This window comes from Pundamilia nyererei, unplaced genomic scaffold (assembly GCF_000239375.1).
Source record: "Pundamilia nyererei isolate P.nyererei 1_Seehausen unplaced genomic scaffold, PunNye1.0 scaffold00267, whole genome shotgun sequence".
Classification (NCBI taxonomy): Eukaryota; Metazoa; Chordata; class Actinopteri; order Cichliformes; family Cichlidae; genus Pundamilia; species Pundamilia nyererei.
The window spans coordinates 699,974-715,040 of NW_005187668.1; the positions used below are offsets into that span (position 1 = coordinate 699,974).

At 39.4% G+C, this 15,067-nt stretch overlaps 1 protein-coding gene across 1 annotated transcript in view; it reads right to left on the minus strand.

Moving 5' to 3' along the window:
- tut4 (terminal uridylyl transferase 4) overlaps positions 1–13,810 on the minus strand; it is a 36,880-nt gene extending 23,070 nt beyond the window's left edge. Inside the window, exons 1-13 of the mRNA XM_005750288.1 lie at positions 13,797–13,810; positions 12,941–13,503; positions 12,698–12,849; positions 11,576–11,692; positions 11,309–11,486; positions 11,094–11,182; positions 10,955–11,006; positions 10,708–10,777; positions 6,710–6,836; positions 6,177–6,296; positions 1,073–1,261; positions 806–980; positions 195–727 (exon numbers count right to left, since the gene is read on the minus strand). Coding sequence (XP_005750345.1) covers positions 195–727; positions 806–980; positions 1,073–1,261; positions 6,177–6,296; positions 6,710–6,836; positions 10,708–10,777; positions 10,955–11,006; positions 11,094–11,182; positions 11,309–11,486; positions 11,576–11,692; positions 12,698–12,849; positions 12,941–13,424 — 2,286 coding nt within the window. The 5' untranslated portion in view covers positions 13,425–13,503; positions 13,797–13,810. The remainder of the gene's footprint in view (positions 1–194; positions 728–805; positions 981–1,072; positions 1,262–6,176; positions 6,297–6,709; positions 6,837–10,707; positions 10,778–10,954; positions 11,007–11,093; positions 11,183–11,308; positions 11,487–11,575; positions 11,693–12,697; positions 12,850–12,940; positions 13,504–13,796) is intronic.
- Between the last annotated feature and the right edge of the window lie 1,257 nt (positions 13,811–15,067).

Below are 15,067 nucleotides of genomic sequence, written 5' to 3' on the forward strand. Positions count from 1 at the left end.
GGAAATTTACCGGAAATTTTACGCCCCTTTGCAACCCTATGCTTCTTCTATACTACAGCAACAAGTTTAATGGATCTCTATTATAAACAGGTCAGAAGCCTTATCTCAAACTACATTACATACAAAATGTTGTGCCTTGCTAAGGCATTTACAAATATTTATCCAATGGATGGATGACATTAATTACTATTTACCTTTCCACAAGTGAAAATCATCTTGTCAAACACATAGTGCAGATCATCTGGTGCAACAGGGCCGTCATCCTCTGAAACTCCGTTATCCTCCTCTTCCTCTTCTTCTTCCCTGTCACTGTCCAGCAGGCCATTGGGGGAGGAGGAAAGTGTGTTTCCCTCACTGAGAAGCATGTCCATGAGGCGGGTGTCTAAAGTGCTCTCATTTCTTTCTTTGGATGGATCTGAACCATCTTCATCATCACTGTCAGGCTCTTCGTCCTCCTTTGATCCCTGGTGCCCTCTTTGAACACTCTGGCTTTTTTCTGCTTTGATGTTATTCTCATCCTTGTTTGTAGATGAAGGCTCTTTCTTCCCAGCTTCTTCCAATTTTACACCCTGTGCCCTTGCTTTCTTCTTTGTTTGGTGTCCTCCGGTGCCCTTTTTCTGAGGGCAAGCAAAGTACTTGTAAGCTGTTCTGAAACGCTCTTGGATGTACTCAAAGACCATCTGGCTGTTCAAGCTTCGAGCAACGTTCCTCTTCAAGGCAAACGGATCTAGGAATATAAGAATGAATGAATTTCTCCATTTCTCTATGCTTGGAAAGTGAGTTTTGCAATAGAACTATCTCTTACCTTCGATAGCAAGCCTGCGACGAGGCCAGTTCTTCACTTCCCTAGAGAGGAGGTCCTTTAAGCGGATGCTGATGATATATTCTTCAAGTGCAAATTCCAGTGTGTAGAAACGTAAGAGCTCCAACCATAACTGGCCCAGCGCAACATCTTTACCCACGTTGAAGGTTAGGCGGATCTTTAGGTGAAAGCAGCTATGGTTAGTGCAAAACCCAGGGGCAAAAGCGAGAGTATCAACACTGTCACTGAGTTAGGTAAAACAAATCTTACCAAGCCCTCTGAGTTAGGGGCATCATTGCGGTGTTGAGGTTTGGCTCTGCCTTCTCCCCTGGCCTCGTTTCTGTTCTCTCCCCGTCCTTCAGTAGAGGTCGGAGGTCTATGCTCCCACTGGACATACATGTCCATTGTAATTCCAGTCAAATGATATTCATCCACATGTTTGACATCAAAGCCTTCAATCTGCAGGAGAAAAGCAAAGCCAAACATAACAGAGAGTAGAAGCAAAGTAAAACAGTTAGCAAAGAGATCACTAGCTTGTTTTTAATAGCCATTTTAGCCTGTAGAATCTGATATCACAGCTATATTTTTACTAATATTTACTACTGTCGTACTTTTGATACATCGCAAAGAAGGTCAAAAGGCAGAAGCCTGACTGAAAATCAGTGGTCTTATGGAGTGATGAATCTGATTTTTAAATTTGTGATTCAAATCATTGTCAACACGGGAGTGTCTACAGTAAAACACAGCGGAGGCCCCGTCATGATTTGTGGCTGCATTCCAGCTAGTGGTGTTTGAATTTTGTCAAAACTAATGAAATTATGAACACTAAAAATACTGTCAGATTTCAGTACCATCTGGAAAAGTTTGGCAACAATTTCATTTTCAGCATGATAATGACACCAAAAACCAATGCAGTCAATTCATACAGATAGAAAAACACATAATGGAACACTGCCAGTCATGGAATGTCCCCACAGAGCCAGATCCCAACATTATTGAGGTGCTGTGGGATCATAACAGGTAGCAAAACAAAGCAAGCTTCTCTTAGAATGTTTTCACACCGGTTTGGTCAGTTTAAGGCTACATCCACACTAGCCCAGATAGATTTGAAAACGGCGTTTTCGCCTGAAAACGCTTCGCGTCCACACTAGCATTTTCCATCGTTTTCACAGAGTTGTGCGTCCACATTGAAACGGCCCAAAACGCTTATATTCCAATAATGCGCATGCGCCAAAGCAAGTGAGAATTAAAGAATTTGAAGAAAAGCTATCTGGAGCATGTACAAACTGATATTAATCATTTTTAGGACTGTCAAAATTGAGAGCAATGAAAACAACTGCTGTATAATGCCCTCTGCTATCTTTGTTTAATTGGTCAAGGTTTCCTTGAGGAAAACGCCGTCTCAGTGTGGACAGGAGGCCAAACGAAAACGCATTAGTGTGGACGTAGCCTAAATCAAACCATGTTCATTTTGCCCTTGGTGTGGTGTATTTGTTTAGGTGTAAACACAGTAATCACACTTGGATGTCGACCAAAGCAACCGCACAGAGACACTTTGGAGGGGGTGATCTCACTACAGTTCCAAATGAACTCGAGTGGTTTGTTTGTGGCGTGAAAGTGACCCCAGCCCGAGCTAAGAAAGTGTCCTGTAGCAAAATATGCTGTTTATTCTCAATGTGGGAAAGTGCTCTGCACTATAAATGTAAAAGCTCTGTAAGGTCTTGCAACTAGCTGTGAAATGAATGTAAATTCTCACTTTTCTCACACAGCACTTTCTTCCTGTATTACTTTTATTGCTCCCACCCCAGATACATCTGCCTAATAAGCAGACTGACACATTTTGATTGGCTCGGAGTTCACTTGAATTTTTCTCTATGTGTAAACCAACCAAACCATTGTAAACCTGTAGTTTTTCCCCAAACTCATCACCTAATTCAGACAGAGGAACTAAAGGTTTTTTTTTAATGTTGTATATTTGCATTTTAATAAATCACTATACCTTTTTACAATTTCCTAGCAAAATATAAAGAAATAAAAGGTGGCCTAAAACCTTTGCACAGTACTGTATGTTTAAATCCCCAAAAAACACTTTCTTTTAAGATCTTTTAAGGCTGCAAAGCAGAAATATGGCAGCTTTGCAGCCTTAAAAGATCACCTAACTGCAGATTAAATGTATATGTAAATGTATATTTTTCTAGCCTGCCATGCCACTTCTCACTCTAGATTGTTAGCTGCCCAGTTTTGGAAACATGAGCTATAGAGATGATGTGCTTAAAGCATCAAAAATTATTTTAAAATATTCATAACCAACATCCTTTCCAAGAAATGTTTTTTCGTTTACACAAAACGATCCACAACCAGTTTGGTTTGACGGGTATATAAGAACTACTCTTCTTCCTGTCTAAGGAGCTTGAAAAGTAAAATGTCTGGACTTCAAGTTTCCTTGAAGAGGTTTCACCTCTCATTCGAGAAGCTTCTTTACTTTTAGAACTGAAGAAGCTTCTCGGGTGATTCAGGTGATTGGATGCCGGATCAAATTAAAATTTGACAGATTACAACTTAAGTGTGAAAAAGCTATAAAATCTCTGTATGTTACTCAAAGTCATTGTAGCAGGTGTGCATCATTAGTGTGGCATTACTTGTTTAACCAGCACAACAAGTAGCTCCGTCACTCACATAGAGAAGCTACTGCCACTAGAATTGACACCATCTCATATCCTGTTCTGCAGGGGATGTTTTTAGACCTTACACTATTTAAAAGCAATGAATCTCAGTGAGCAACATTAGATCAAGTTTGTAATGAAATCATTTCTGTTCTTCACCCTGTGTCATCCACATTTGTAACCATGTGGAAAACTGCAACAAGTCTCATAAAACCTATTTTATTTGTTTTATTTATCTTTTTAAAAACTAACAGGAAAAAAGATCTGCTAAACATTTCATAAACAGTGAGTTTATCATTACCTTCTGATAAATGCATAGGTATAATATAGGTAGGCATCTTTAAAGAAAACTAATGATTTACAGCATCAGAAGAGTTTTCGTTATTACACAGGCAGAGCATACAGCATAGTGCTCAAAAAGTCTGATGAGATAATCTAAGCAACAACACAGGATATTTTTAGTGTTGTACTTTTGCATCAATGTGTCCATTCGTGACAAGAATGATACAATTTTCCATCAACGTCTTGTATTTACACCTAGTTTCCAAATAGGGACTCGAGCCATGTGGGATTGTTTTTTTTAACCAAACTATCCTGAAGACACACAGACAGAAAATGTGGGTCATTTTGTCCATTAGATGCTCAGACACTGTCAACATTACACTGTCTGGGCCCTGCTACCACTGGTAAAACCTTTGACATGATGTGAAAGTGTCATATGATGTCAAAATTTGTTGTTGCTCTAGTAACACTATGCATTTGTGTTCTCTAATGTGTAACCTTACTTGCAAGTTGCACTTGCAGAGTGCAAACAGTGGATGGAAATTGTTGATGTGGTTACATGGTGGGTTTACCGCTTACCACAGCGGGTTAAAAAACTGAACCCAAGACTGAACATTTTTCAGTTTTAATTAGTGGTGCAACGGATCAAAAATCTCACGGTTCGGTTCGGATCATGGTTTTAAGTCACGGATCGGATCAATTTTCAGATCAGCAAAAAAGAAAAAAAGAAAAAATTTTTAACATTTACATATTAACTTTTTAAGTATTTTTTGCCTATTAAAAACATTCAACTCAAGACTTATTCCACGCAATTATATAAAAACAAATTAAGGTGCCTGGGACAGTTCAGCCGTAACGTTAAACTTTTCCTGCTCATACATGCCTGGGTACGATCCTGTCACTGAAGTGGACACGCAACGGGATATCATAGTGTGGCTCAAGCACGTTTATCATAGTTTAAACCCCTTGTTTTGCACAAGGGAATACGGCCTCCCGTCTGCAGCTAAACACTCCAGTAGCTTTTGTAATAGCTTTAGCCCGGTCGGATTGGGCAGCAAAGGGCTGCTTAAATACCGCAAACTCCTCTGCTCCTCCACTTGGACCGCTAGCGCTGACCATAAATATCCCCTGACAGACTGACCACGCGCACCATACACATACCTTTTTTCCTTCTTTTTCGAATCTTCGGATCACGTGCGTGCCAAACCGTGGAGTGGGATCGGTTCGGATTACAGATCAACCGTGATCCGTTGCACCACTAGTTTTAATATATTACACTGCTGTACAGGCTTCTGAAGCATTACACAGTTAAGTTACTTTAGTTATTCTTAACTGTTCTTAACTAAAAGGTTAAGCAGTTATATATTTACTTAAGATTTCCACTGAAAATCTATTACTTCTAGGCTTGAGGGAGAGCCTTCAGTTTTCAGGCCCCTCTTCTGTGGAAGCAGCTTCCAGTTTGGATTCGGGAGACAGACACTATCTCTACTTTTAAGATTAGGCTTAAAACTTTCCTTTTTGCTAAAGCATATAGTTAGAGCTGGACCAGGTGACCCTGAATCCTCCCTTAGTTATGCTGCAATAGACATAGGCTGCCGGGGGATTCCAATGATGCATTGAGTTTCTCCTTTTCAGTCACCTTTTTCACTCACTATGTGTCAATAGACCTCTCTGCATTGAATCGTACTTGTTATTAACCTCTGTCTCTCTTCCACAGCATGTCTTCTTTCCTGTCTTCCTTCTCTCACCCCAACCGGTCGCAGCAGATGGCCGCCCCTCCCTCTGCCGGAGGTTTCTTCCTGTTAAAAGGGAGTTTTTCCTTCCCACTGTCGCCAAAGTGCTTGCTCATAGGGGGGTCATTTGATTGTTGGGTTTTTCTCTGATGTATTATTGTTTGGTCTACCTTACAATGTAAAGCGCCTTGAGGCAACTGTTGTGCTTTGGCGCTATATAAATAAAATTGAATTGAACTGAATTGAAAAACGCCACGGTGGTTACCTTTGTGTTCATATTTGAGGTATGCTGTGTCACTTGGTATAATATTGCATCACTACTACTGCACTATAATGCTGATGCTGCGTCAATACATTTCACACTTTGAAATAGGTAAAGTGTCACTAACGACAGTAACTCTCTGAAGATGAAGGTGGTAAATGCCCTTCATTCACTTGTACTTATAACTGCTGCTGCTCAGAAGCTTTATGCTCCAATCATTGTTCTGTATTTTTTCCCCTATACTCTCAAAAATCTCATTGTCGCAAACTTTATGGAAATACTCTCAGAAATCTCAGATACAATTTTGAAACTATATCTCCCAACCCTATTCCAGGTTCTAAAATATAAAGAAAGGGATTTAAAAATAATTTTGTTTAACGTTGGTTATTTGCCAAGGAGCACAGATACAGAGTGGCCCTTTCTCAGTAACTTACCCAGGGGCCCAGGTAGACAGGGAGGATAGGGTCTTTTCTCTGCTGCAGGAAGAAGATCACCATGAGGGCAAAGGAGTATGAAGGGATGCCACCTTCAGCCTGACAGTCAATGTGACACAACTGTGTGGATAAATACATAAAAGAAAAAAAAAATCTATTTTTGCTTTCAGCGAAACATCAAAGCAAAATTTGGTCCAAACAATACATCATACAGACCAACAGATCATCTGTGTTTGCCATTTGGGCATATAAGTTTTATATTTGTACACAAATGAGGTTGAAAATAACTCTTTTAACAAGAGATTTAAAAAAACAAAAAACAAAAAGAAAAAAAACCCACTTCCATTACATCATCATTATTTCTGGTCCGTCAGTTTTCATATCCAAAACATCCACTATATCCTTTGTGCCATTTCATAAACACATTAATTATCAAGTATCATGACACAAAGATACTTTTGCAACATGCTGAGAACTAAACAAATGACACATGTATTAGGTGTATGCATTCTGAGTGTCCGAAACAGGCTTACCCTTGCCCAGTAGCGGAAGGCCAACACCAATGAAATCAGTCTGGGCTCCAGTTTAGACAGGGCTGCCAGATGATTGGTCGTAAGACAAGCAACATCATTTCCTGCACTCACTTTACACATCAGACCGCTGTGAAGAAACAGAGGTGGGGGAAGATGACAATTAGCTGGACCAAATTCTAACTGTCATAATGTCTCACTGGCTCATGATCTGAAAAAGAGGTCACATTAAAAAACAAAAAACAATACCAGACTGCAGGCCTCAGTGATTTCCCACACACAGGCTTTATATAGGCTGGGCACTTAATACATTTTGATAATTCACAACTTACTTTAGAATTTTCATATTTATTTTTGTAATATATACAGTGGACATAAACGGTGTATACACTTTTCCCATTTTTAATGTGACCTAGAAGCCTTTACAATTCAACTGAAAAACAAAGTTGTTAGGAAAAAATATATTCAAAAAATTAAGCTAGTTGCATAAGTGTCCACATCCTTAAACTAATACTGTGATAAATCAAAAGGTGTTACAACAGACTTCCTGGGAACATGCCTGCCATCAATTAAGAGACTCTGATTAACCCCAAATAGAGTTCAGCTGCTGTCCCGAACTTCACTGTTTTCTGCTACGGCAGAAGTCATGGTTTGCTAAGAGCCTAAAAAGCATCAAAGTCTAGCGGTCGAAAGGTATTAGTCAGTTTTTTTGTTTTTTAAAAACCACTTACAAAGCATTAGATATATCATATACATCAAAGTGGATAAAAGCAAACAAAAAACAGGTTACAGCTTACAAAGAAATGCATCAACTCTCCAAAAGGCATGAGAGAAAATGTGTTCCAATCTGATAAAAAAAAAAAAAAAAAACCTGAACTTTCTGACCACAATTCTGAAAGGTAAGTGTGGGTGGGAGGAATGGAAAAACTTCTATCAAAAGTTCACCACAGGCACGGTGAAGCATTGCTTATGATTTGGGATTGCTTTTATTTACCTACAGCTGTGCTTAAAAGCCAGGTACCAATTCTGCCAAGGAGAACAGTCAAATATAGAGTCAAAATTATCTCAGATGCTTGTTGATGGCTACCAAAACCATCTGGTCAAGGTGCAACTTGTTAAAAGCGACATTTATCTAAATGTTACTGGGCTGGATGTATATACAGTGCTGATCCAAAGTTTAAGACCACTTGAAAAATAGCAAGCAAAAAAAAGTCATTTACTGTATGGTTGGATCTTAACAAGGTTCCAAGTAGACCCTTAACATTCAACAAGAAGAAATGGGAGTGAGCAAAACATTTGTTTTTTAAGCCTCCTAGGACCTGGCATCCACATATGTGGACATCACATTTTGGGTTGTCTAGACCAAAATACTTAATTTTTTTTCTACAAGGGCCTGATATCCACTTACGAGGACATTATACTGCCACTGTTCTATCAAAATTTAAAACGAATGTGGCTCTCATTTTTCTCAGAAACATAAAATTAGGTAAGCAAAAAAACAATCTCGTAATTCTTTGGGACCGGATGAATGTAAAAACAATCAGCCCAAATATCAAAGAAAAATTAAAAATGCAAGCCATGAAAGAGTTCGGGTCTTGGGAGATTAAAACAATGCTTGAACTCAAACAGGATGTTTTACAGCTGTTCGAGTTTAGGACCACACCTCCAAAAAACCTGTGATTCTCCTGGAAGAAGTCCCTTGTCCTGCGGGCATTGTGTACTGTAGCATTGTCCTGTTGAAAAACCCAGTCGTAACCACACAGAGGAGGGCCCTCAGTCACGAAAGATGCTCTCTGAAACATCTGGACATAGCCAACAGCCGTTTGACATTCCTGCACCTCCAGAACCCTCAATTGCTCCACTGAAGGAAAAGGCATCCCATTCCATTATGGCCCCCCCTCCACTGTGGTGCGTAGAAAACATTGCAAGTGGGATCCATCAGACCATGAAGGTTAATTTTTTTTTTTCTCATCAAACACTTAAACTTTCTTCCACCTTTAAACATTCTATGTTTGGTGCTCTCTTGGAAAGTCCAAATGGCCAGTTCTGTGGCGTTCAAGGAGATGAGGTCCCTAAAGACATTTTTTGTTTTTGAAGCCCTTCAGTCTCAGATGCCGTCTGATAGTTATGGGGCTCCAGTCAGCACCAGTAACGCCGGTGCCAACTGCAGCCCCAGTAACGCTGATCGAGGATCGTCCAGTTTCTTCAAGGACAGCCAACAGGATCATCAGGCTCACTGCTGGTGAATTTTTTTTTTTTTTTTTTTTTTTTTTTTTTTTGGGGGGGGGGGGTCTTCCACCTGACGTTTTTGTTCCATAATCCTCAGGATCATTTAAGACAGCGGTCCCCAACCCCCGGGCCTCGGACCGGTACCGGTCCGTGAGTCGTTTGGTACCAGGCCACGAGAGTTGAGGCTCAGGTGTGAAATGTATAGTTTTCAGGGTTTTTATCGGTTTTCAGCGTTATTTTGTTATCGTTTACTCGGTTTTCCTGGGTCTTTTCACGTGTGTTATGAATAAATTTTCTTGTTTTCGGTACCGGTACTAGTTTTATTTTGTTGTATTTATTCGCGACACCTTAAAGGTCGGTCCATGAAAATATTGTCGGGCATAAACCAGTCCGTGGCGCAAAAAAGGTTGGGGACCGCTGATTTAAGAAATTCCAAATGACTGTTTTATTGAGCCCCACGTCAGCAGCGATGGCGTGCTGTGAAAGACCCTGCTTATGCAGTTCAACAACCCGACCACATTAGAGAAGTGGAACTTTTTTTTTTGTCTTTGCCATCAGTGACTACCTGACAGAAAATGACAATGACTCCATATTTTTGCACAGATTTGGCCATTTAAAGGCATGTGGTCCTAAACTTTTGATCAGGTGTAAAACTGCCTTTTTTAGTTTAAGCGTTTTCAATAAATTGCATGCTCTAAAAATTGTTTTTTTTTATCTCTCTCTCCCATTTCTTCTTGTTGCATGTTGGAGCTCTACTTGGAACCTTGTTAAGATCCAACCATGCAAAATATGATTTGCCATTTTTGAGGTAGTCTTAAACTTTTGATCGGGACTGTATTTAAGCCTGTGTGTATAAAAATTGCATAAAAAGAGCTTGCAGGAACAAAAACATAATATTCCACAAACAGGCTTTGCCGATCCGATCAGCTGTTCGTAACACTTCGCAAATTGAAACAGATAGTTCGCATGTCCGCCATTTCCTGCCCAAAACCGGAAGTGGCGTCATTTTCGCGGAAAATGTAGTTTTTTACTTGTAGGCCTTAAAAGCCTATACTGGTGTTTTTATAAGTCATGTTTGACTTTTCTGAATAGTTGCTGGGATGCTTAGAACTCGAATTGCACTGCTGGAAATAGTTTATTTTGATGCACGTGCTGTTTTCTTTGCAAATTTGCATCATAGGATTGTTTTTTTGTTTTTCCTGCAGTATATAAAAATTGCTGTATCTCCAAAATAAAACTATTAAGACACTCAAAATAAATTTCCTGTTGTTGTAAACTATTTTTTGCAACTTTTTTGTATTTAAACTTTTGAGGGATAAACCTCTTAAATTTCTCCAAGTAGAAATATATGTAAAAAAACAAAACAAAAACGATTTTCAATTTTTTTGTAGTTTATTGCACTTTTTTTTGCAATTAATGTAGTTACTATGGACTTATAGCCCATATTTTAATAATATGTATGGATTAACAGTTGTATTGATGTATAGCAACTTGAAATGTTCCCACAAATGGCACTACAACATGTAAAAAAAAAAAAAATAATATAAGCTCTGGCAGACTTGGTTCTACAGTAGGTCTTAAAGGGTTAAATAAATATTGTCAAATAATCGAGATCTCAGTTTCAGTGAAAATAATCGTGATTATCATTTTTGCCATAATCGAGCAGCCCTATACTCCCTAGCCTTACATTTAACTTATTCTGTCACTGAAGACAATGCTGTGTCATAGACATACAACATGGAGGGACAAAAAGAGATCCTGCTAATGCTCACCTGCTAACATCCCGACAGAACACGATAGGTACTTTGGCATGGAAGTCTGACTCCACCTCAGAAAACTCGGCTAGGGAGAAAACAATCAATTACTGTTTGTTTTGTTTTTTTAAATGATGGGTTTCAGCCAAATTGAAAACAAAAAATGCAGATTGGGGGGCGAAACAGCATTCAGCTAATCTGGAGTTATATACAGCTTAATAACCAGCACATCAACTTAATATAAAATGCAACTGAGAAAACTTACGACTGTTTTTGAGGATTTCCAGAACCTGAATTAAGACTTCAGGTTGTGTCATCTGAACAGACATAAGAAAAGGTCACTGCTGTCATTGTGCTTTTGTGTTAAGAGTAAATGGATTGCAAACTATTAGCAGCAGACTTACTGAGGGAGGGTAGGTGACATCAATGTTGATATCACTTGTCTTGAAGGCAAAACGGGTAAGACACGAACCATAGAGACGGAGCGAACAAGCTGGAAACCAAAGAATCAACGTCAGGCAGATCTATAGTCTACGCAGAATAACTCTCACAGAAAGACTGCCAACTGTCAATAAAGATAAAATCAAGGAATTGACTGAATGCGATCACATCATACAACCTGTGAGGTGTTTCTGTATAATGATCTCCATCCTGCTGACCACTGTCTTTCGAATCTCAAAGTCTTCATCTGATATCCCTTGCTGCCTGGCAGTTTCTAGGACAGCGGCATTGACAGCCCACAGCTGAGCAGCAGAAGGAGGTGGCAGGGCACGCAGCTCGTTTTCCTCTTGTTTCTCCTAACATGTCACAAGCAGAATGTGTAAACTATTTTAAAATCTTCCTATCAGTCCACTCAGATAAACACCAGCATATCACAAGTACTCACCATTATGTTTTTTTTGTGTCTCTTTTCCTTGATGTGTTTGTGTGCTCCTTGAATGTTCTCAATGTGCACAGAGCACAGCTTGCATATGTACTGGTAGTTTGGGTACTCAGGGGACTGCTGTAAAAACAAAGACATAGGCAATCAATTTATTCTCTACATGTGGGGGATTTGTTATTTGGATCCTCCAGCTTATAATTAAACAGTGGATCTCACCTTGCCATGCTGGGTGGAGATTAAAAAAAAAAGAAAAAGTGCCCAGTACAAAAAAACCCAAAAACACACATTCTGAAAATGACTCAAGGTAACAGAAGAATGAAATAGCGAAAATTAGGAAGAACAGATCCTGTTATACATCCTGTTTAAAAACTGAATGTTCATATCAAACATTATCAGGGCTTCATAAAAATAAGCTCAGCTTATGTACAGGAAATTCCCATCAGCCAAAACCTTCCGACTACTCTAGAATCTGTTTCAGGCCGTCTTTGCTAAGTATGATCTTAGAGACAGTGAACAGTTTGGGTTTGGTTTGTATTTTAAAGAGGAGCAGCCAATTAGATGAACTGAGGGGCTTCACCATGGTCCAAATGGTAGAAAAATACGATAATGCGTCCAGTTTAAACTGAGCTCAATCTTGAGTTTACTCAGACTTTTCTATTAGAATGAGCCTTTTAGTCTTTTTTCCCCATTTATATGAGACAGAAATGATTAGCCATTAATGATCAGTGCATCAATGTTTAATTAGAATGATCACATTTAGGTTAGCACCAAAAATGAAAATGAGATTTAACACGTGATTTATTCCAATGTAAAGGCAAGACCTTACTGCCAAAATGTCCTCAAGCTTTAGTTAACCCTTTATTTACAGAAGAGCCATTCGATTTGGATATTTTCATTTGTGCTGCTGTTTATGAAAATAAGTGTATCATAAAAATCGATGTATCTCAAAAATAAAGTTATGAACACATTCTAATTAAGATGTGGCTTTTTAAAATTTTTATACATGTGGAAAAATGCAAATTAAAAAAAATTATTGCACTGTCAAGTAATTTAGCAACTCTGGACCTATTACATACATATTATTAAAATTTGGTATACAAAGGTTATACTGAGTGGTTTTCTCACTTTCAGCAGTCGGTAGATGTAGTCTCTGCGGAGACGCTCCTCTGCCTGTCGGAGGCCCAGCTGTTGCTCTGTGAGAGGTCCTTCCTCCACAGTGGGCCTCACCTCTGGGCCCTCTTGCACAGACTGATTCATCAGTGTTGCGGCTTTCAACACTAAAAAAAACAGCAAACACAAAGCACTTTACTGGAGCTCTATTTGATGAAGAAGACTTCTTCATTTCAGGAAAAATGCTTTACAACCCACCTTGGGATTTTTCTTTTGCCAGGGCTCTAGTAGAGCTCCTAGCCTGCTCTGTAAGCCCTTTGTCAGGGGTAACAGGCACTACAGAAGAGCTGCTCTCTTTGTTTGCTGAGGGGCTGCTGTCTGCAGAAAGAGATGTTCTGGACTCAGAAGCCTGTGGCACCAGGTGCTGCTGTAAGCTTGCCCCTTTTCCTTTGCCTCTCTCCCCAGAACCTGTTCTTCCAGTCAGCCTACTCAATCTGGATGGCCGACCTCTTCTCTTGTCCTGGGGAGTATCTGTAGAAGTCTTGCCTTGCCCACGGCTAACCTGGCTGCCTATATTATGTTCATCCTTGGCAGTCGTGCTGTTTTCTTTGCTGCGGCTTGCAGACTTATGACCCTCTCTCAGCACAAGAGTCTCTTTATTTGATTTCTCAGTGGATAAAGCTTTAGCTCCTCTGAGCTGAGACTGTTTGACTGTCTTTACTGGAGTCAAGGACTCATCCATCCCTTTGTTTCTTCTGCTCTTATTCCTGGTGGAGTCAACACCACACTGAAGATGGCCAGGGAGGCAGGCCACCCAAAGTCTAGGAAAAGAAGAAAAAATAAATTGTATCTGCAGTGAAATGTGTTGTGCATTGTTTTAACAATTCAGGTGAAGCTGACTAGCCGAATGCATATGTAAACTTTGAATGAGTAACTTAGAGAAAAATCTTTAGTTCATAATTGTTAGTTTATTGTTTATTTAAAAAAAATAATTTAATAACAGATTTTTTCCCTTTATTTTTTAAAAGAGTTGACTTTGACTCATTAAAAAGGTGAATAACCAAGTTACAAATAAATAAGGAAGTGTTGAGTTAATTTTGGGTCAGATCTTTACCTTTTACTCTTTTGTTTAAAGGATTTATCATTGTTTAAAAGTAATAAAGATGAGCGGGGGGCGTTACAGAGCAACTTTAACTTTGTCTTTAGAGTTCAAACAGATCATTTTTATTATGCATTGTCCACGCTGAACACAGAAAATCCCAGAGCCAAGTTACCAAGTGAGCACATCAATAGGTTTTTATGAAATCAAACTAAAATATCTTGTGAGCACACTAAACAAAAACTATGACAGATGTGCACATACAGTACAATTTATAAAGCTCGTTTGTAATATTCTCAGTTAAAACAAAAATCGTTTAGCACAGAGATCCACACTGCTGCTAATGATCATTTTCATTCGTCATAAAGCAACAGACCAATTTGTCTATAAAATGCCGAAATTAATCAAACAAAAGTTAGCATCGTAGTTCCAACGTAATCAAACTAGCGTTTTTAGATCAAACACAAATGCCAAATAGACAGTTTACCACCCTGATTGCTTTCCCCCCAGGTCTGTTCCTGGAAATCCACCTCCACTATCGCAGTTGGAGATTAATTTCGTTTTACAGTAAACCACAGGTTAGGGGTTGCAGACATTACTACTCACTGGGGCTTCCGTGTGTTTCAGTTTGGAGAAAAACAAACTTAAACACAACACCGAAAGCTAACACACACAGTTAGCTAAACTTCCGAGCAACAAATAAGGGAGGAAGATGCCATCACGCAGAGAAAAAAAATATGCGTTAAAATAGAATAAACTTAAAAAGCTTACCATTAAAGGTTAAATGTACCGTCTTACGTTATGGGAATGCTTCACGCTTACTTCCTGGGGTTGCTTTGCTCTGCAGAGTATGTTGTTAGCCCTCTCCGTAATGTTACTGAGGTTAGCTGCGATGCCCGGTCGTCCGCCTGAGCTAGCTACGGGAAATAAATAATACTGGTACTCACTTACTACACAGCAGCAAGTCATAAAAAACACAAAGGAGACGCTTAAACCATTGCAACACAACAGAGCACGCACTGACTTACTTTCGAACTCTTAAGTTGATTCGAAATTATTATTTAGCTATCTCCATGGTTCTGGTCTACATAATGTTTTCAAATCCCACGGCCCTGGTCAAAACAGCAAGCATTGACGCCATGTTAATACATTACCCCGCTGCATTGTGGGAGTGCCAGTGATGATGAAGAGGGGCGTGTTTCGTGCCGCGTTCATGTACTACTAGGAAGGTCCTTGTTTTGTATACAACACCCTTTCTCTCTCTCCCTCTCCCCCCCTCTCTCGCT